The 24,045-nt window shown below is 37.1% G+C and overlaps 1 protein-coding gene across 1 annotated transcript; it reads right to left on the reverse strand.

The window, feature by feature from the left end:
* Positions 1-222: 222 nt before the first annotated feature.
* On the reverse strand, positions 223-22,945 carry Fs (Follistatin). Its single transcript, XM_076124834.1, has 6 exons — positions 22,564-22,945; positions 10,043-10,234; positions 7,937-8,146; positions 2,849-3,064; positions 2,474-2,695; positions 223-2,114 (listed from the first exon to the last, which is right to left on the reverse strand). The coding sequence occupies exons 1-6, from the start codon at positions 22,817-22,819 to the stop codon at positions 2,041-2,043; spliced, it is 1,170 nt and encodes a 389-aa protein (XP_075980949.1). The 5' UTR covers positions 22,820-22,945; the 3' UTR covers positions 223-2,040.
* Positions 22,946-24,045: the final 1,100 nt, after the last annotated feature.

The raw sequence follows: 24,045 nt of genomic DNA on the forward strand, positions 1-24,045 counted from the left end.
TATTTGTTTTTATTTAAAATTTCTTAGGGATAAAATTACCCTGAAAAAACCTATGATATATTTTTACCGTAGTAATTAATATTTTAATTATATCTTGACGTGTACTCACTGATGTGTGTGATAATACTTACCTTTTAGGCTGATAGCTTTAAGGATATCATGCAAAATGGCAGTAGGGTGTATCTAATATGTGGTATGGGTCGGGAAATAAGAATGCAGACACCAGTGTAAAATATTTATGAAGAAACAAGGACAATATATTATACAAATCATCTAATGTTTGCAATGAATTCAACTACAACAATTTAGTATTATTATAGTCAGACATTAACAACGTGATTAGCACTATGAAATAATTGACAAGAGCCGAGCTACTGTATTATGTATTGTTTTGTTCACATACGTTAAAAGTAAGTACACATATAAACAATAATTATTTTTCCTTTATAGACAATTAACATAATATAATTAATTATTAAGTTTTTATGACTATACAATGACTTCAACAACTATTGAGCTGCGTTTTCTCTCTTCGAATTTTCAGAAAACATAAAACAAATGTACTAATCTGAACATGAAGCTTCACAAACTGATATACAGATCTAAGACCAATAATAATAATTCAAATTCGTTGGAATAATTAATTAAGTTTGCTTTAAAGCTCACGCCATCTGCTGTTCTGGTATAATACCATGACATAATATATAATGAATACTTGAAAAACTTTAACTATTTAAAGCTAGGAAGGACGCCGAGAAAGTTGTTTCTACTACTTTGACATCACACATTGCTTTGATCCATTTGAGAAATTCACGAAGATAAAACTCACATACAAATAGTCTTGGAAACATTTTTGGAAATAATTTAAAAGTAACAATAAATTACTTTTTACCTACAGTCTATAATAATCACTTAATTTTCAATGTAAAATGTTTCGAAAATAACGATAGTCTAAAAATCTTACATACACATAATACTGAAAACGTATTTTATAACACTCTAAACATGTCCGAATTACATTTGTGACATCACCGCGCGGCGCAGTGCTCGTATACGCGCACGTACACGTGGCACACGTGCACGCAACTACGTATACGTTCACACGTCGCGTGATTCACTCACGACTCATGTGTAAAGACAAACAAAACAAAACATATAACATAAATTTCATACAATTTTCAATAAAATTATTGCACTAAACTTCATACTCGTAACTTAATAATAAATATTGCATTAAGCGTTAACCACATTTCGGGAAGTAAAATTATTTAAGTCTTAGTACTAAGAGTTAATTAAATTTTAAGAACAATATGTCAGTCCGATGAAAGTGTTATTTCATCCTAATACGAGCTTCGTTCAGTAGCGACAATCAACAAGACGGAAATTACAATTTATTTATTATAGAAAGTACCTAAGTTCCAAATATTGTGCTAACTACACTCCCTATGTATAACATTTTGACTAAATATTAAGTACGATTTGGTGCTCAAATTTAATAATGTAAGTGTTAATTATTTAAAACTAGGTATATAGAATTATTTATCTACAAAGTTCGAAAGGTGCGCAGGCTCAGGCTCGATAGATTTATCTAAGTCTAAACTAGCTAAGAAATTTTGAATTTCAACAAACCTGGCACATGAATAAGCCAGGATCTGAAGCGACCACTCACGTTATTTAGATGCTACCACTCAGTAGGATAATATGTGCTATTTTATTATGTGAGTTGGTCAACCGCACATTTAATTTTGCTAGTGATTTAAAAAGAAAAGGTGTTGTAAGTAAATTGTGGTGAGCAGTGGCACGAGTGGCCGCTTCTATCTGCAGACATTTTGACGCTAATTCTGCAATTTGTTTGTTAATGAATTACTTTTAAGGTAGAATGCGTTAATTGCATTGGAAAGAGGTTGTTACTAGACAGGCTTAGTTGTATCGACGGGGTTGGACAGTAAGAAATAAAATCACCAGGTGTGAATTCCCGTTGTTCACACGAACACTACGAAGCCAGTGGATCGCTCCACGCTAAATCTAGAGAGTCTGTGACTATAGGACGCGCGTGGTGTCCACCTCGCTCACACTTCGATCAATCACACTATTGTCCGTTATGTTTTTGTTGGCTGCAAATAAAAAGAATGCGTTAGAAACAAATTAGTTGATAAATTAAGCGTCATTAGGATCGTTACATGCAGTCGGAATGTAGATCGCTTGGATTTTTTGCGACGGCTTTCGGTCGCATTGTGTTTTGGACAATACGGTAAATCGTTAATGAAACTCAACCTTACATTAAGATTATTTTTGATCGTGGAAGGAATCACGGACGTAGGCTCTTACTCGTGTCGATGATTCCATTTTTAGCTTTATCTAGACGCGTTTTCGCGTTAGGATAATCGTGTAGACCTCAGGGGACTATCACTACAAAAAAAGTCATCTCTTCTGGATCACCGAGGAGGATCTCGGAGGTGATGGAGGAAGTCACCTTTGCACGGGCCAGTGTGGAGCGGGTCGACGACGCGGCCGATGTGGCAGGCGGCGCGCTGCAGGCGGCACCACGAGGGGTAGGTGCGCGCGTCCGAGCCGCACAGCTGGCGCCGCGCCGCCGCGCCGCACGCGCCGCACGACACGCAGCGCGCGCCCGACGCGCCGCCCGCCACGCAGCGCTGCCCCGCGCCGCACGTGATCGACGCGCACGTCGCGTTCGCTGCCGATAAGACACGTATGTTACGTATTGAGACTAAATTGATGACTTGCTATCTATTTTTAATTCGTGCTTGTAAATAAATAAAAAAAGACTTAGGTATTTTTTACTAAGGACAAAATGCTTATCCACACGAATGCAATGATCAATAGTCACCTATGCAAGGTCCCCTGTAGGCGAGCGGCAGCGCGCGGCCCCGCTCGCAGGCGGCGCGGCGCAGGGCGCAGGCGCCGGCGTAGGTGCGGCCGTCCACGGCGCACACGGGCGCGCCCGCCACGCCGCACGCGCCGCACCGCACGCAGTGCGCGCCCAGCTCCGCGTCCAGCACGCAGCGCTTGTCGCCGCCACACCGGACCCCCTCGCAACTGCCTTCTGTAAAGATACGTGTACTCAGTTCACTTAATATTAAAAACTATTACTTTTAATTAAAAATCTTATGAACGGTATTAAGTAGAGACTTACCATCTTATTCATAAAAATATATGAAGTTATGAAAGGCTTATAAAGTGTTTTGTTTCTTTCACTTCTTAGCGAAATGAAAAAGAGAAAACATATTATAGTAGCTTTTTAACTAAAATAGGTTTGTAGTGTGTTTATGAATAAGAGGGTTAATATCTAAATACGTTCACATAATATAGAGGTAAGCTTGGAAGGAACGGAAGCATAGGTACTCATCTCTAACTATTTCCAAGAAAGCATCAGTGGAAACGAAAGAATCTGCGTCACACAGGAACTTTATTTACGAGTGATTTCTAAACAACTCGTTTTAATATTACGCTCCTAAAGCTTGAAATTACTAAATTAACATAAACATAATTACTCCTGCGTAGTCAAAGCCTATACTTAAAAGCTATAAATTCACACTAGATCGAGTTAATCGTGGCTTCGGTGTAAACTTTCTAAGCTTGGGCTGTAAAAGAAATCCTGGTGTAATATAATAACGTGATAGAAATCAGTCAAACGAGGAGGCCTGTAAATATCGCGGCGATTTTCTCGATTGTATCGTATTGCGGTTTATGGGGCGGCGTTGGTCAGTCTAGACGGCGATCGAGTGAGTTTAGAGCTTAGATTACATACAATTTATCACTACTCAGATCAGATGAGCCGCCGGCGACGCCTCAGTACTTACTTCACGCAATGGATGGCTAATAGGTCTCCGCATCGGCACATAAAATAATATATTGTGACAGCCGGTTAATACTATTTCAAAGTACTTATAAAATAATCATCAAATGTATCATCATTGCTACGAATTGAAGTGAAATGGGTATAATAAAAATAAAAATTGAACTGTATTTCAAATATAGTATTTTCATGTCCACAGGTATTAGGTATAGTGTCGAACAACACAGGCTTATAGCGGGCATCAATTTAAAAAAATGAACTCGTCCTTTTATGTAGAGTTAATTTTACGACATAAGTAACTAAATTCTTATCATTGGTTGCTATTTTTAGTCAGGAGTAAAGACTCCCTTCACATAAAAGGGAGTCGTTGTAGTGCGTTTCCGACTGCGTAAAACATGTATTGAAGGGTCTAGACAGTTACAATAGTTTATTACAGGAATATGCGTTGCGGTTGTGGGGCTATTCGCTCGTAAACCTGCGAAGTTGTGTTGCCGCGTTTAGAACTAACTTTACGTAGATTTTATCGCGGATTATTCATAATATGGAATGAGGACGTCTGGCACCGTCTATGGCCATTGCGTTTATGACAACCTACGAGTGACGAGATGAGGTTCATGAACGAAGTTTAATACTCGGAAATTAAGTGTTACGACTACAGGATGTCGACGACATGCAGCTTTACCAATGAAGTGGATAGTAAAGAAACTTAATATTTATCTATTTCTGGTGAGTCCATTATTATAAAGTGTTCAAGATATAAAATGTTAGTGCCTTGTTGAAATACGCCTACGACTTGTTCAAGCAATTGCGGAAATATATTTGTGTAGTGGTTCTACTGTGAAAGTCGTATAAAGAAAATGATTCACTAAGCTGCATCATAATCGTTCCAGATTGTTATCATATTTACCACTCCTAAACATTCCTGTAAAAGTACTTCATTCGTATCTATAACATGGATCTGGTAAACAAATAGTTATTATTCAAATATTTAACTATCGTCTCTACCATCACATTCTATTTTAAAACAAAGTCGAAGAGAGTACATTTAAGAAGATAAATTTAATACATAGTAGAAACATGTTAATCTTAAAGTTTATAATAAATTAGTGAATGAGTCCAGCTCGTAACGGTCGGCTGCGAGCCGGTTCCTTGCACGTAATTACATTCATAGTGGATCACTAGCTGACATTATCCCGTTCAATGTCATTACACACTGCAGATAAACTGGTCAATTGATCCAGCTCTACTTGTTGTATTAGCGTGATAATATAGCAGTCCAAGGGGACACTGACATCGCCATTCATGTCTCATTATTTTACAGAACTACTTTCAGCCCGCGACTTCGTCCGTGTTTAAAGATTTCCTGCAAAACTATCCATGTTATAAAACTACATTACCAAATTGTATCAAATTCGTTTAGAAATTTTTGCGTGTAATAAACATACAAACACCTTCATAAACTCTAGCCTTAAAAATATAAGTGGGATAAGCTTGACTACAGTGATACTTGTACAAGTACCTACGCAGTCCCTTGCTTCGTTAATACAAGTGAATATTACTTATCGATTAAGCAGTTAGGATTTTATGATTTGCTTCGGGAAAACTAGCTAGTTACAGGGTACCAGGTAGATAAGCCTATAGTTCGAGAAAAGGTGGATCCTTAATAACCTGAAATACGTATATTATAGTGTAAGATAATATCTAATTTATTACTGATTGCCGATGCGAAGAGCACCGACTAGGAGTCACAAGTTTTATTTATGTTTCAAGTGTAGATTATTCAATAGCAGACGACATAAATCGACTTTAATATGTTCGAATTAAGTAAGGCATGATGTGAAGCGATTGTTTTAGGTCAAATGATAATGTCAGGTAACCTTAAAACAATGCTGCATTTAAAAATATGCCTAGAAAGTAAAATGCACAGTCATTGTACTTTTGTAGCCGCGTGAAAAATAACCGGCTTCATGTGGCGGGAAATAATGACTGAGGTACAAATTGGCTATTATTGCTAACTGTTGAAACTAACCGTTTTCGTAATTGACTTTTATTTGACCAATTAACCTTTCCACGTATTATGCAGAAACGCTTTAATGAAAATAAATAATCATAAACACCCCGTTAACTTCACACAGCAGCTAAATACGGCATTGCGAACTTTTAGTATCTGTTGCTAAATAAAACTAAAAAATAATTAAATACTTACTACGTGTATAGTAGTGGCTAATTTCTTGTTTCAAACTGCATGGTAACAGAATGACAACCCGTTATATATGAATGAGTCGATGAGCAAAAACACACCATTACATCAGCTCTTAGCCATAATTTAGTCGTAACAATGCTATTAGTTACCTTCAGGCCTACCACCGAACAAAAAACAACGACTGCCTCAGAGTAAGTTACTACACATTCTCGAAACATTCGCGTCTACCGTTTACTGAGTAAGGATTTGTAACTCTCACTGAGAAACACCACACACATAGTACAGTCTAGATAAGGTGTTCTTGTTTCGAGAAACGATGGTTAATGGTAAAATACTCATTCACATTCATGCACCTCGGGCGAGACGCGTTCGACCAGACGTATCGTGCATCGCAATGAGCCATTATTGAGTCGCGATCCCAATAGAGATGTAGCTAGCCTTCTAGGAACAAGCGAGCAATTTACTAGCGCGATAGTAGGGGAGTGTCCGGTCATTACGCCAGTCAGGATTAATGCACCGAAGTGGGAATGAACAAAAGAAAATCCGCGAAACTCCCATTTGCCGAGGTAAGTAAAATGTGCCGTGAATTTCAATAGGCGATTGTTCAGTCGGCGGCCTAGAAACTGCGCTTTTAAACTTTACTTAAGCACATTTCACGTCAGCTTTTATAATGAAACTAGAGCTACACATACAGCTATAGTTTCATTATAAAAAGTATAAAATGCAGGTCGACATAACTTTGACTTCAACAATCTGAAAATTTCGCAACAAAAATTGCATTCAAATTAAAATTCGAAGGTGGAATTCGTTGAAACGGGCTGGCATGGGCCATCAATGCCATCACATCGCGCGGCCTGTTTGCATGTAGGTAGTGTAGGTACACACATGCGCGTGAGTGCTCCAAATGACGCTATTGTGCGCAGACACCGACGCATGATAGCCGTGCGGTGACTTGCTCGAATAAACGAAAGCTCGCCAACATGTGCCCATTATCTCCATTATCAATAAATTGTGTGACAGCAAAACTTCAAACCGAGAATCGTAATCGATTTCAAGAACTTTTGTCAGGTCATGCTCTGATAATTCTGCACTTGTCCAGTAATCTCACCGGGCATTATTACTGACCGATGAACCGTAGATTGCTTTTAAAACGCACGTCATGGCTTCATCAGATTTTCTATATCGATACTTACTGACTGAGCAGCTTTAAGCACCCAACCAAGAAAGATTGTAAAAAAAATCGAATTCATCGATAGGCTGTTTTACTTAATTTAACGACTGATCCGATATGAAAAAGCGCTGGTCCAATTATAATAATTCTTATTTTTCAAACCGAGTTTTAACAAGGGGTTGAAGCTAGGAAACGGTCACTGAGTATTTCAATGTAGGTAATGATAAGTGAGGCATTAGTCGCGGTCAGGCTTGAGCGCGCCTATAGACGAGCAGCCAATGCACTTCGACGAGGTTCTCAACAGCCCCCAGTTTGTAAAGGGACTTATTAATATATTTATCCAGTTGGCTAGACAGTTACTATGCGCTTGCGATTGCGAATGATGGACGAGCCCACTGTTGCCAACTGAACGGCCATGAATCATGTACCCATTTATAAGCACATGGCAAGTACGATTAATGTGCATCCTAAGTGCAGATGTTAAAGATAATTGAATGGCGACGGGGCTAATAATAATATTTTTTATAAGTCCGTTATGTGATTAGAAAGACTTACGTTGAGGTTGTCGTAGAGTAATTAATTGGTTTCCGTGTTCGCAAATCAGTAGATAACTGTAATCATTCCTATTTAATGGATGCCGCATATTATCATTCTATACAATATTTTGCAGTGCAGTTGCATGATGATTCTTCTCGTAGACACCTATTAGTTGAGAGTTGGATATAAAGCTTTCGAGAAGCCGTACCTTGGCAAGGTCCAGGATAGTCGAGCACGAGGTGCTTGGCAGGTCTGCGGCAGGCACGTCGTCTCAGACGGCAGAGCGAGGGGTAGGTGCGGCCGTCGCTGCCACACACGGCGCCTACACGCCGGCAAGCCGCAGCGCACACGCACCGCGCACGCCCGCCACGCACCACGCAGCGTCGCCCGCTACCGCACGATACGCCCGCACAAGATTCTACGAAAACAACGTTAGGCTTTCATGTGTCGAAAAAGTGTATCATGAAGTACAGAGATGAGCTAAGTAATTAGTATAGCATCAGAAAATTATGAGCATGTAAGTATCTTAGAAATAATTGATGATATAAAAAAGTCCGACAAGGCGAGAGACGAGAAGGTACGTTATGGCCCTGACTAGTAAGTACGAGTAGGTTTCTTCCCGTAATGAAAGATGGTCTCTAGTCTACCACTAGTTAAGTGCGGATTACATTCCCACAAGAAATGTTTGAGAGAAATCGCGGGCATGATCTTTGATATAAAACTCTATGTCGAAATAGTTGTAAATACATCATCATACTTTATCACATTGAAATATTTATTAGAAGTTGTAAATCACGATGTTACTTTGATAGTGATAGCGGCGCTAGTTAAATGTTGTTGGCACGGTGCTCAGTTGCTCACACAGCGCGATATTTCACCAGGTACATTATATATTCTAGATACTCAGATAGTATCAGGAATTTTATGGCTCACGTGATGTCCGATACAAATAGAGTTGCATCCATCAACGCTGAGAACTTATCAAACATCGCTCTCGTCTGCCCGACCGACTATAAATACACGCGATTTTCTTTAAAATGAAACAATATTTGTACAATTATTACAATAAAAAAGTTTTGAATAAAAAATCTTGACAAAGATGTATAAAAAAAAACTATCTTCATAAACTTATTATGTAGCATTGAATATTTGAATTTGTAAATAAAAGTGACGGTTATTTAATAAATTTTCCGATGTCTCTGAATTATTTGTTTTTCTCTACAAAGAACATTATATTAGTAACATTTGAGATTTCACGTAATATTCGAGTGGCGTTTGTATGTCCTTACGTAATAACAACTCTACCAAAACAATTCATTTATTCAAGAAATTATTTGTTTATTTCTAAAATCGCATTTTTGTAATAGTGCCAAGTCCCTGTTGATTTGATGCGCAATGTTCATCTATCGGGCAATGCACTCGGCGGCCCAATTTTGTTATTTGTTGTACAATTGCGCCTGCGCCTAACAATGGGATATACTGGTTTATCTGTTTGTTCAGTAATCACTGAATGTAGTAATTGACGTTAGTCGCGTCGGTCTTTAACGTTCATTCAGTTAGACCTAGTTTTTACGATGACTCAGTTTTTAAACAGCATTGTGCTTTTATTTATCTACAAGCTTATTCTTAGCTCGTTAGAGTTTATGCGCTATATAAAATCTTTACTAATTATAATAATTCGTGTTTAACTCTCAGTTTGCATTATCCGCAATCAATCATAACTTAGTTTTCCACTTAAAAGTAAACTGCCCGTTTGAAGAGCACTTATATCTGAGCAAGAACGAAGGTAGAGCTGTTTAACTAAACAGTTTTTGTGAAGGCAGCTATTTTTACCAGGATGTGACCACTAGATGGACTCTGACGTCAACGTGTGGCTCAAATTACTACAAAAACAATACCTTCTTTGAATTCTAATTGGATCGTTTCGTTTCCTAGAACAACATTAGAACGCTTACGTCCGGAAGGATAGCTCCTTATTGGTATACAAGCGCCTACTGTGGATACTATTTAAATATTAGTTTCGATATTTATGGGTTTGTTTTTAAGTTGTAAATAATAGTGTTATGATTCATGTGGAATGACTTCTAATATGGCACAGTTTCCGCTCAAAACCTACTACGTGCGTATTTCACCGGATGACATTTGAATTTGTAAAACTACAACACATAAACAAAATTAACGTAATAACTAGAGTGTTCCACAATTTTTGAAGTAAGACTTCTTGCTAAGAGATCGCTTCCAAGATCGTATGAAAAACGATGTCGTGATGAAAGGTAATGTTCTTAAAGAAAGTAAAGTAGGTGTAGATTCTGACCAGCGCAAGCGACGCAGGGAACGCCTCCAGAGAGTGCTTTGTAGAAGAATATCTCGCCGCTGTCGAGGTCTCGCGGGCTCCAGGCGGCCGGCGCGCGCGACGCGCTCGCGCAGCACTCGTCCCGGCCCACGCGCAGCGCCGCCACCGAGCTGCACCGCCCGCTGCGGTCCATCCCCGTCCAGCAGATCCCGGCTAACACAAACAACACACATTTAATTAATACATCAATTCTCACAGTTTTCAATCGTGATCGTGTGGCCGTGATTTCTATATAATTTTAATCCGGGTCAGGGATAGGTTCAGCTCTACGAGATAATAAAATGCAATGATTGAAAAAATGTAACGGTGCACTTATTCATTCATTAATTAATAAAACATATACAGCCATATAAGCACGTGGTTTTTTGTCTGCCTATAGCACTCTACCATTCCTTTTTTTTTTAGTAAAAACCGTTATACAGTAGTACTACAATACCCAAGAGTTATAATAAAACGTTGGTCCGTATCCAGACTAAACATAAATTGAACAGATGTGTGTCTGGGCGCCTGGAGGCGGGCGGTCGGCGCGGGCGCAGGTCGCCGTATTCGGTCGGATTCCTGCGCGTGAGTCACGGGGCGGGTGCCTGCGCTCGCGCCTGCCGCTCGGAGCCGCTAGACGACGGCCAGACACTATTTTTCAATGCGCGCCCGGTCGCCGACGCGACCGCAACCAGACATACCTATAACCACGCTATAGGTATACTAGTAATCGATTGACTTTTTTACAACTAACCGCTTCAGAAAATAAGCTCGCGCCAACTTTATAAAAGTTCTTCGTTCGTAATGATCGATGAGGACATGTTAACAGTTTTGATTGATCGCAATCTATTAGTTAGATAAGATATTGTTACACTTTGCCGTATAGTAACACACTTTAATTATGTTTCTCTAATATCCTAGCGTTACAAGTTTTATTACTTTGCGAAGACAAACTCACCTAGCGACAAGCAAGGCTCTACATATCAGATACAGCGCGGCTGTGCGGTACAGAATGTAAAGATGTTCGTGAACTTCATATCAATTAATCATGTTAAACATTATTCTTGCTTACTAGATCGTTGTTTAACTTCCACCAATATTTCATTAGGAACTTTAAATTAAAATCGTTTTAATTTGAATCTATCATTAATTACTTTTTTATAGATCGTGTTTTATTCAATAAATAATAAGCGAGAGAAATAGAAGCGTGCTAATTCGAGTCGTGGAATTTATTTATCTGTATTTTACAAAGACTAATGAATTAATTTCAATTAATTAAGCAACATAACGAACCAGCTGAAGGAATTAAAAAAATGATTTATTCCATTGATATCAACAGATTTTCATTAAAGTATTTAAATTAATCCCATTAATTTGGAATGTGCATTATGTATGAGTGCGGCACTGCGCGGCTGAATATTTTCCAACGGACTTTTTTCAAGCATCGTCTGTCGGTGATCTACGAGCATGTACCTAGGTATGATAATATGTGCTTCAAAACTGTTTAGTCATAGTGCATAACAAATTTTCAGACAGTTACGTAATCACCCGTTAGTTTGTTTAAAATAAATCGATGAGGGTGATCAAAATGCTGTTAGCGCTAGACAGTGCGTGTAATGATGTGAGAATATGTATAACATGTTGTAAAACGTGCTACGTTTTATTTTGTGCGGCGTGAGTGTGTGAACTGCGAACAACAACACGTGGGTTCAAATTTTGTCGGCATCTAGAATTGCAACGGTTCTCAAATTAAAAACCGGTTGCTAGGCTGTCGTCTAAAAGGTCTGTTGCAACCTACTTCCCTATTAGTAGAGCTGAGTCGCGGTTCAAACTGCCAACGAACTACAAAGTGTCTCGATTAGTTGCCGCGCAAGTGATACATAATAAACACTAATAGAGCCAGTAGAGCCACGAGCGTTACAAGAGACGAATGTTTAATGAAATCACAAAGTTTCATATTGATATATGGCGGCGCGTTAATGTTCCGAGCGCGCTTGACCGGTTCTCGGTATTTGGTACTTGGCAGTAAAGCACCTTGGAAGAAATGTAAATACAGTCGAATATGATTTTAGTGTGGCGAGCGCGGCCGTTGACTCCGCCTGGCATAGAGGCATGTGCCTTATATCTCCGTACACATTATTATTGGACTGTTCCGTCAACTTTGGCGCCACAATTTGGAGCTCAGATCCGGCTACGATTGTGTGGGTGTGAGAAATTGCGAAGAAAAAATAAACTGCTTTATAATTGTATATTGTGAATGTTTTATGTGTTTTTATCGTCACCCTTTTTTAGCTTAGAGATAAATCAAGAAGTGTTCCTCGCTTTCCACTAAATTTTGCACGTTATAGCTTGTGGATCAGAAAATAAGTACATTTCATATCAAAAATAAGGCAGAGTTTGAAAAAAACTTAAACATTACATATATGTATATAAATTACAAATTTACACTTCTTTGCATATATAATACTTAAAAAAATATTAGTAGATATTTTTGTAGTTAACGAAGAAGAAGGCTGTGAAGTAGAATCTCTGGCTGCTGTGAGTTCCCTAATTTTGCTAGAAGTAATAAAGTTCAACTCAATCTCATTAAAGCATGACATAAAAGCTCTATTTTAATAACAGTATTAACAGAAAATTATTAAGTAATCAAAGTTTAAATTGAAAATATATTTTACCATCATTTTCATAACAATTTTCCTCAATCATAAAAAAACCGGAACAAAACATAAAAAACTATAAGAAATACAATCTCTATCAGGATGGTTCGGTTGCAATCTGATGTGTGTACAGATAATATTGTTGGAGCAATTAGCGGGCGAATTCTAAACGAAGCCGAAAACAAACAAGAGTGGAGTCAAGTGCGGCCAACGCTTTAAATAGATTAGTGGCACGTCACCCGTGTCAACTGTAAGAGATATTTGTTGCAGGGTTAACTGATAACAACATACTTGAAAACTTTTTTCAGATGTTTTTCAGACACCATAATAAGATACCTATGTGATAAAAGCCAAAAGGTGGAAATAATCATAGAACATTTTTTGTTTTTAAAACTATTCGAGTTCTAAATTCAAATCTCATTTTATTTTCCTCCAGCGTTTTTGTTTCATCGGACTTTTTTAATTAAAAAGTATTTTGACATTTACGTTTATTTATGTGCCACGTATTTTGCACGAACCCTATTAGTGGCCACATGAATGGCCCCAGAAATAGTTGTGTCTAAATCCGTCCATCTAATAATATGCAATGGACGTTTAATTCATACTATCAACAAATCATTGAACAACATCCGTTGGCTTGATTACGTCAAAATAATAACGTTTGATTTAAGAAGCGAGCTATTATTTTTGGCAGAATATTTTAAATAAACAAAATGTCATAAGTTATAAACATTAACGCTGGATATTTTGCTTAGATATTATATTTTTATTCTGTGTGAACATACACAATTTGCTAAATGCTGAATTTATTTTCGGCAACGTCATTTTCGAAACGATTATTTTTGCATAGATATATTATTTAATTCTGATCTCGTGTTTAAATTAATTATTATCAAAAACCTTGTAAAACCAAGTATAAATCGATGTAGAGTCCCACGATTTATCTCTTTTTTAAATGAAAAGGTTTTAATCAATTCTAAAAGTCATCTTTTATTTTCAGATGTAACGATTAGTAACGAATATTATAAAAATAATGTGGTGCATCATTAATAATGCAATCAAAACCGTTAACGACATGTCTGCATACATTTTATTGAGTTGTAACTCATACATGCTTTTTATTTTCATAAAACTGTTTTAATATATTGTTTAATAATATTATCAATTTGATTTGGTGATTCTGTCAATGTCTATAGTGGTAAGTAGGTATCTACGCGGTGATAAATATAAGTCTATTACGTTTTAATAACTCGGTCGGTAGGCAGATTTCCCCACTATGAATGTTGAATATTCGTAAACTAGCGAACTTCATAAAATCTACAAAACACTTAGTAAGTTAGACGATCACAATTAATGAGTCATAAAGTTTTACCGCCTAAGTTCAAAGTGTCTGACAAAGGTTTGTCGGCTAGCGCCAGACGGCAGACAGGCCTAATAAACTTTGTAGCGAACTCTAGCCTAGGGATGGGTTAATCAAATGCATTTATATAGGTATTGTAAAGTCCGTCTAGCCTCCTGTAAGGGTACCTAATTTAAAATTGTGATTGTCTGGCAGCCTCCAGTCGACCTAGTTTTTGTTTCTGGGACAATGAAGGACAAATTTAAGCAGGTGTCTGGGTTGAAACCACATTTTGCATAATATGATAAGTCGCCGTCTAGCCGTTTGATTAAATATTTTAATTTGGGGACGTTAAATCAAAGCAATTGTTAGGGTAAACGATATAATTCATGTCCCCCGTAGGGTTGGTTAAGCGGTAGGCCGAACTTCGCGCAAACTTATTCAGATTTATTAAAATTCAAATTGAAACTATCAAAGTTCCAAATAGTTATTAAATTAAGATATTCATTCGGACCTGTCTCACCGTAACCACAACAGAGAGTGATAAATTGTTCTAACAGTAAAAGTAAAGCTTACGAAGAATTGATATTAAGGAAAGTGGAAATCGTATTTAAAACTTAATATGCTTTGGTGCACGCGCGAAATCCGTGATATGCTTGACGATAATATCAATAAAATATAAGTTTAGAACAGCTCCTATTTATTCAATTACTTCGTCTAAAGAATACTGTTATATTATTATGTGTATTAACTATTAGTCAGAGTGAGGATGACATCGATTACAAATTTTGTAATATGCAATGACAAGACTGTATGTACAAAAATACACGATTTGTAAAGCAATGTGTGACACACGTAACATTCAGAGTATCATCGTCGTGTTTACAAACAATATATTTTGGACTCGATCTGCTCTCGTACACATTTCAGTACCAAGTAATATAGGTACACTAGTATCACGCAGTCTTCGACTGATTCTGCAAATTATTATTTGCTATCTATTTTAATGCAACTTTTAAAATTACATTTTTTCAATAACATTACCAATATTCGTTTAAAAAATATACACTTGCAATAGCATATACCGTTTTTTTTTCAATTTGTTACAAGGGCCTCAAAAACAAACTGTCATTAACTGTTTTTCTCTGAAAATCTTAAGTATGTAGCTATGTACGTTATAATTACACTATATTTTATTGTACACATTAATGAATTAATCTCTTCCATTACTTTATCTTATACTAGCTGACCCGCACAACTTCGCTTGCGTCACATAAGGAGAATGGGCCAAAATTTTCCCCGTTTTTGTAACATTTTTCACTGGTACTCTGCTCCTATGAGTAGTAGCGTGATGATATATATACCTTCCTCGGTAAATCGACTATCTAACACTTAAAGAATTTTTCAAATCGGACCAGTAGTTCCTGAGATTAGCGCGTTCAAACAAACAAACAAACAATCAAACAAACAATCAAACAAACAATCAAACAAACAATCAAACAAACAATCAAACAAACAATCAAACAAACAATCAAACAAACAATCAAACAAACAATCAAACAAACAAACAAACAAACAAACTCTTCGGCTTTATAATATTAGTATAGATTTGCTTATCGTGCATCGAATTATAGTTACCGATGTACTCTACAATAACAGTAATAAATTATAAAAATATACTACACAATTAATTCTTTATCACGTTTTCTTTTTATGCTGTCAAATAATTCGAATAAATAATGTAATAGACCGCCTGACCATAAATTTTCATTACATTATGTAAATCTAATATCATATTGGCGCCAATCTCGACGAATCAATCCTTTTTTAAACAAAACTTGTTAATACAAATCAATAGACTTATTATTAAAAAGAAAAAAAAAAAATGCATTCCAGTCAAAACAGGATAGACACAATTCATTCGTTTTTATTTTTAAATTATTCTTTATTTTCGATATTCAAAATAATATAATTAATTAACATTGGTGCATAGTGCATTATGAGGTTGCTATGAAGAAGCCTGATACTTAAGGGTATACAATATACATTTCTATGTTCTAAATGTATCTATTTCTATTATAAATCGTACTTTCACGTTGATCAGGTGCTAATTTAATTGTCAATAAAGAAAACATAATAATAAAAAGAAAACTTCGGCAAAATCGAAGGATTTTCTCTTTTTTTCGTCTTAATTAGGCGATAATTTTGTATTATGGTGGATAAGTATTCGTTAAAATATTATTTAAGAATTCAACATTATGATTTAATGGCCATTGTGTTATTTGCGAAACTAATCACATTTCATCTTGGTACATTCATGGTAACATGTTATAAGAATAAAGAGTTTAATTAATATAAAAGAAACAATATTTAACACTACGAGTCGAAAGTTCTATGTACGTGCAAAAAGGTCGAATGCTTTCTTTATTGAAATTTTCAGACAATACATCACTGAAATTGCAACTATAAAGTCTGTTTGAATTATGAAATTATAAGTAAACAACATTAATCATTTTTTTCTAATTTCGCAACACGCGAAATTGTTAAGAGAGCCGTTGAACAATAATCTATTTTGTTCTTTCGAAACGTAAAATGGCAGTGTAAATAATATATCTAATTAACGAGGCAAAACAATAAGTTGATGTGGCGAGACACACAGTACTCCGGTTTGGCAGGTCGAGTCGCGTATTTTTTCAATTCGCTCAAACAATAGCGGGGGAGAGGTCCGCGACTGCGATGCACTGCCGACTGCACCTCGTGCATTCACACTAGTGATGCGACTCTCACATGCTTTATTCAAGATATCGATATTACTTATTTAGTTGATTTGTTATTTTAACTTAATTGTTTGTAGAGTTTTTAAAGTATTAGTCATTAAATTAAATTATTATTTTGAAGTCTCAATATTTCTACCACAGTATTATGTAATTTTTTGCCCGATTGATAACTGACCCTGTCTATGAACTTAGTACAAGTATTTAATATCCTTTGGATTAGATTTAAGTGGATACGATTACGTATATTGCATTAAATCTTTATACTTATTAATAGAGCTGTTGACTACAATTTTATAGACTGTAGGAATCGGAATAGAATTTCATGGCACAGAAATGTATACGTACATGCTAAACAGAGCCTATTTTCACATTGAATTTATTTTTCAAGCCAGACGAAACTCCAGACTTTGGATCAATAAAGATAAACACTCGTTAATGAAGATAATAAACACATGTATTTTCCATTCAATTGGGTATCGTCGAAGATTCATTTACGTGCGGTATATGTAACATTCATGATAGATTTATGTTACGCTCATGCCGTATATTTATGCATATTAAGTTCTGAGGAGTTAAACACACGATAACACAAAACAGATGAAGTAGCGAGTCAGCGCTGACACGTCAGCGGCGGGCACACGGAGCACACCGGGCTTCTCACGTCGAATTTCATGGAAATACTTGTATGTGGCAAACAGGCGGGACACACATAAATCTCGTGAAGCGATTGAATGCAGACGCGTAAGCGTGCCCGTGCGCATAATTCAAAGGGGCGATCACCAGGAATCGCCGCTTGGCATGCAGACGGCCGCGTTCATTCCAAAGCAATAAACCCGTTAGAGGCGACGTAATGTGCATATTGTAGAATAATAAAAGACATATACGGAACAAAACTACGGCCTACCAATCAATATGTTTGACGTTTACCATAATTATTCCTCATTTCCATGCATTCAAATTCATCATTCTGTTGCCGCCTAGAGCTAAATGTGAATCGCTTTGCAAGTTGTGAATTAAATATATCAGGAGATTGAAATGTTAGGTGAGACTTTACGCACATATGGCTTTTAATAATCTGTAAACCTGTCTATGTCACATGTCTTCTCTACACTCGATGACAGGGAAACAACCAATGGGCATAGTTGTATCATCAAGATAAAGCAATTAGAGGATATTTATTAACACTGAGTCGAGTAACTTAATAGAACTTGTATGTAGAGTCACTACATCCACCCAAAACTTACCTAAATGATTATTGTTTCTGGACATAAAACTACTACAAAATAATAAGTGAATATCGATATCGATAGTTGTGTTCGTCTTCACCAGCCCGCAGGTGCTCGGGCGATACGCGGTTCCTCTCGAATGATGGCGGCGCCGGGCAGATCGCGGCCAGACGACCAGCTCTTTAATATTTATTTACACATGCAAATATGTGCACCCACCCGGCCAAAATGCTGCTACGACGGAGCACAGAACACTCGAATTGTGATGACTAATTTTACGAGTTTTGCTAACAATGCGCTGACATTTGCGACCTCGTAATAGCGTTAGGTAATCTTAGCACATTTTGTTGTAACATATAATAAAGTTTTTGAATAATTATGCTTTGGGAAACCGAGTCCCAAAATAAGTTGTATTTTCCGATTAGGTAATTACTTTTTGTAGACAACACGACTGTAATTTAATAACTATCTGTTCTGAATAAAAAAAGTTACTTAGTTATTATAATTTTGTAATATTTATTAAGATTAAAATCTGTTTTTTAAACAGTACGAGTGTTTCATAAATGTTATTTAGTACGATGCTGAAATAAAAACATAAGTGTTTTAATCTATTGCGATGTATAGTTTTGTATAAATGTTTTGAATTTCAAAGTTAAGTCGCTGCATCTGCAATCTGCATGTACTAGCATTTTCGAAAATAAACGTTTCAATTGATTTTAAAAGATTATTTTACAAGATTACATTGTACATTTGATATTTCTTTTAAGATCCGATTTCAACCTACATGTTTTCTGAAAAGGAGAAAACAATACATTTCAGATTTAAATTGTTGTCTGAATTTCCTTTTTTGTTTGGCGTGAGTTAGGTATGATAATTTAAACAATAACATACGTTTGTAACTTTGTATATTTTTTTGCACCTACAAATAATTATGTGAGCGAGTGCTTGTCTGACACAATTTATAACTCGACTCGAAAAATATTAGTAAAGTGAAAAAGTAAGAGCCTTTTGTAATACCTAAAAAAGGATGTTATATTATTTATCATCGTTCGTTTTAGTTGACAAATAATACACACGATTTTTTACAATTAACGAATATGAAAACACTTCAGAGAGATAGACTTTAATTTTTTACATGATTTAATTAATAAATATGCTTTTAATGAAACAGGTATGTTCATTTCTTCGATTTCGGACCACGTGTAGAAGTAACAACAACTGAATCAGTTTATAAGTAATACGTTTAATTTACCGTTTATTCTGAGTCACTGGTGTTGTAAATAGTACTCGACTGTTCACCTACTAATACATACATTTACCTAATTTACTCGACGCGTACCGTGGGCAGATATACCTATTTATATTCACGACTACTTTCATAGAAGATTTCGATCATATTGTTCGAAAATTGCAAAAAAATGAAAATCTCATTCTTCTGTGGGAAACTCTACATTAGCAAAAAATTAGCACAAAATGAAAATGTCATTAGATGGATTATGGAAACTCTACATTGGGAAACTATAAAGCTAATATTTCTCTGCAAAAAAATTAGGATTTTCCATAACTTTTTCATATTTTAATATGCTTATTGAATGAGAATAATCAGTGTGAAATCATCTGTGTCAATCAGTGTAAAAAATTCAAAACTTCGAATAACCCTTATATTCTTAATGGATTTTTCAGTGCTCTATCTAGCTAATGAAAGAACCCCTTTTAATTTTTGGTGGTATTGAACGCTATGTCATATACTTTTTGTCGACATGTACCTACCTATAAAGATTTATTGTTCGACGGATCATCAAAACCTTTTGGCCATTTACATGTATAAATCATAAAACTCTAATTAAGTTATTTTGATTGGAGGTGTTTGTCCCTTATCAGTTTACAACGTTGTTAATAAAGTCGTCAACGTAGCGCTTATTTTAATTCCCGAGGGTCATGAAATCAACCACACGTCGAAGTTAATGAAGTAAAAACACTTAACATACAATATAACGTACATTATAACGTGAGGCGAGTCTGGCCGCTACACTGTACAGCTAGCGGCTAGGCGGCCTAGCCGACCAGCGGATGTTTTCCAGACAGTGAAATACTATGTTATTCAGTTAACTGGATATTAAATACATATAAGTAGGCGCTAACTGCGGCTAATTTCACTTAAACGTTGAAACTTGTCCACGCCATAATCGTTTAACTCTGTGGACAAATTATAGAACGCGACGCAACTAGTAATGTCGGAAAAACTGTTTGATTCAAGTTAACGTGCGGTGTCCGCGGGAAGTGTCGCCGAGCTTACACTCTCGTGCAACCTTACGGACTACGGTTTATAGCCTATTAAAATATACGACCGAGTTTTGGGACTTGAATTCGGTGATTCGAATTTTATTTTGGGATCGCAAATGATCCAAAGGACGTGTCGTTTTGAGAACTTTAGATTCCTAACCCATAAAATTAAGTTCGCATTTTTTAAATCAATTAGTTTCGAAGCGGCTGAATTTGACGCTATATATTTTTGAATAAAAATGTATTTCATGTTTAATACCTAAATACAGTTAGTACTTATTTCTGCGGGTGCACAATTACGGAATATATAAGTCAGCAATAAAATGAAATAGCTTTCGATGATCTTCATATAAGTTTTGTACAACAGAATTATTCGTTGTTAATTTAAAGAATCGTTTTAAATACCCTAGTTATTTGTGCGTGGGTATTTGCTTGAAAAACTGACATTTAGCGTTAAATGACACATGACAATGTATGTAATCAGTGTCGGACAGTAAGACAAGCGCGGGCTTGTTTCCTGCTGCTTCGCTTCAATGCAACTATTTGGTACAGACGCCAAATTTTAAAAAATCTAGCTTTTTATGTTACAAAATTTCATTGACTTGCGTCATAAACACGAAAATATAATGTACTAAACAAATATAGTGTGTTGTAGTAATGTAAAAATTATCACTTCCTCGAGACGTGTGCAGATCCGTCGATTACTCGACGTATAAAGAGTTAAAGGAAATGGTAATAATATGGACAGTTTAAATATAAATTATAATTGTCAGAAATTGTTGCTTATAAATATGGAGGTGAATTAAATGGAATATATAAATTATGATTACGTATGCATATATATTCTTGGAAATTGAAGCAGCAAGAAGTCGAGTGAAAAGATTGATTGATTTATTTCTTAGAAGCTATTGTCTACGGGTTTGTTCTGAATATTAACATGTTAGGTACGATACTGAGTACAGGCACACAGGTACATACGTGATTTCCGCGCTCTTATGTAGCTACCAATGATTGTGTTTATTATGCGTTTGAAAATCACAGGAAACGAATTATTTAAAAATTGTTTATTTACGCAACCGTGCTGTTTTTGTCACTATTGTTTATAAAAATATTTATCACCTGTTTGATAAGTAATGTTAACAAAATTAAAATAAAAATGTATTCCACACTTTGTGAGATATTCAGGCGATATTTTAAAATTACAGCTGAATGATTAAAAACAGTCTTCTATATAAGGATTTGAATTTAGCAAATTCAATATTTGTTCTAATTGAATGGATTTAATTAATTAATTATTCATTTGTTTTAACTTATTTTGAATTAGCATCTTTATTACTTTGTTATTTCGACTGGTTTTAACGTTTGCATCTATACCTACAGCGTGACACATTATTTGATAAAATATTAAATGAGCCATTTTACAGTTATCTACTAAAAATAAAACTAGTTTGCATAACAGTAGTTCAATCAAAAGAATTTAAAAAATGTGATAGCACTCCTTATTTTTTGTTTTGGCACTATATTATCTAAGATAGATAACTTACCTGAAGTCTGAATTATCCTATAGTCGTAAAACAATTAAAATTTCAAGATTCTTGATTGAAAAGTCTTAAATTACACAGTAACACGGTACGTTTTATTACTACGAGACTTTAGAACATATTATTATTATAAGTTTGGACATTAAAAAGCGTTCATTTAGCAGCAGAGTGCGTAACGCGGCGCGGAAGCCGTCCCACCGGTCCGTCAGCCGGACTCGCGACTTATCACATGTCCTGATTAATTCATCCTAATTAATTGTATCTGTGTCTGAATACATCGACTCGTCCACTATATCTAACTCTGACTAAGTCACTAAACACCACTATATTTCATTTGGATATTACCTCGACTCGTTCTGGCGCGATAAACTTTTTGAACAAACTTTTCGTTCGTAAGTTAGGTTACGAAGTCTCGGGAAACGATTAACGCCGATGTGTCTACTGAAATAACTGTTTAATCGTACACTCGAAATAACTCTTTAAAGCTAAAATAAATGCACAACAATTACATACCTATATAGCAATTAAACGTGAAACAGAAAACTTTGCCAAATAACCTTACGATAAATTTCGCTCGTAAAGTTCACCAACTGCAATTTTCAGCAAACGCATTTTCTCGATGGAAACTGTCGTGCGGCGGAATTTCGAGGTGTCGGCGGTAGTAATGCAATGAGTCTCACCTGCTGCCGGGCGCGCGAGCACGAGCGGCAGCACGAGCAGCGGCAGCAGCGGCAGCCGCATGCTCCCGCTAGCGTCGCATGCCGGCGCGTGCGGCGCTCTGCGCTCCACGCCCGCCGCCGCGGCACTGTGGGGTCGGCGGGGCGGCCGCGCGCCCGGCACGTGCGCGCACACCCACCCGCGACACGTGCCGCCGCGCCTCCTGCAACAAGTGACCGTTGCTGCACCGCCGCCGCCGTGGGACACCGCGCGACACATCCGACGCTGTTGCCGTCGGTGTTGCCCTATCGGAGAGTCGACGCGGACTGAGAGTTCGAGACTGGGCGTCGAGCGCGGTCAGCCGGCCGCGGCCGGGGCGAGTCGCGAGTGCAAGTGCAGCGAGTGGTGCGGCGAGGCGTGTCGACGACCCGCCGGCGACGCGCCACGCGCGCCTCCCGCGGCCTTCCGCCTTGTGCCGCCGCCGACACCGCCGGCACCACCACACACCACACACCACCGGCACATCACCCGCCGTGCTGACACTGTACCGTGTCTGACACTCACCGATACACACCGATCACACCGTACGTTACTCTAATCATCGCTACATAACTAACGCACTGGACTTGAATGCACGAACTAAAAAAATAGCGCCAAAATAATTCTGCGTGCGACAAATGTGGCGATTTTAACAATGCTTTGCATATTTAAATAATTTATAGATTGCGTAATAACGAGTCACATAGTTCTATTGAAGTTAATCTGATTAAAGCATGCTCAATAATAGCGTTGGATCAATGAACTTCATGTCGGTTAAGCGTTGAAGTCTTTTCAAGGGCGCTTATTACGTTACATTCCTAAAAAACGTGTTTGTCTTGCAAGATGAAATATTTCGTCTATTTCCACTGTTATTGTATTATTAGTAGACGTATCAATTTATCATAATGATGATTTTACGGAGAACACTGAGATTCGTCCGGTAATCATAATAATTGCACGTAGAATAAGATAAATCATACGATCGAGAAGAAAAGATTTGTTTTATGCGAATTCTGAAAACATTTTGTCGTTTATTTCTCAGACTAATGATTTTGAAAACGCACAGTAGCCGGCGACCGATTATTAGTGGTAATGGTTCAAGAAATCCGCCTTGATTGCGGGTCTCGGCGCACTCCGTACTGAGCGTACCTGCGAGCGCGAGCACCGCGCAGCGACATGCCGCCAGGATATAATCTGCATCTCGTGATTGACTATCCGACTTATATTAAACGGTACCATCGGATTTACGTGTCGCCACACCGCGCCGCACCGCGCCGACACCGGCCGCCGGCAAAAAACTTGTCGAGACATCGATGACTATACACAGTACCTATTTTAGGAATTAATTATAAATTATTGTGATGCAGACCACAATGTTGCAATACCTACGCGTGATACCTTACAGAGGTAACAATCATTTGTTTGTGTCAAATTAAATGGTCACAAGCACCATTCGCTCGTGACTA

The sequence above is a fragment of the Anticarsia gemmatalis genome, chromosome 17, assembly GCF_050436995.1.
Source record: "Anticarsia gemmatalis isolate Benzon Research Colony breed Stoneville strain chromosome 17, ilAntGemm2 primary, whole genome shotgun sequence".
NCBI lineage: Eukaryota > Metazoa > Arthropoda > Insecta > Lepidoptera > Erebidae > Anticarsia > Anticarsia gemmatalis.

Bases quoted from the DNA above. Each gene is read 5' to 3' on its own strand.
- Fs (XM_076124834.1), bottom strand. From the start codon at position 22,819: ATGTGTCGCGCGGTGTCCCACGGCGGCGGCGGTGCAGCAACGGTCACT. The intron at 3,065-7,936 runs GTACGGCTTCTC...GTATCTTTACAG, and splicing joins CTATCCTGGACCTTGCCAAG to AAGGCAGTTGCGAGGGGGTC. The intron at 2,696-2,848 runs GTGACTATTGAT...TCTTATCGGCAG, and splicing joins CTACAGGGGACCTTGCATAG to CGAACGCGACGTGCGCGTCG.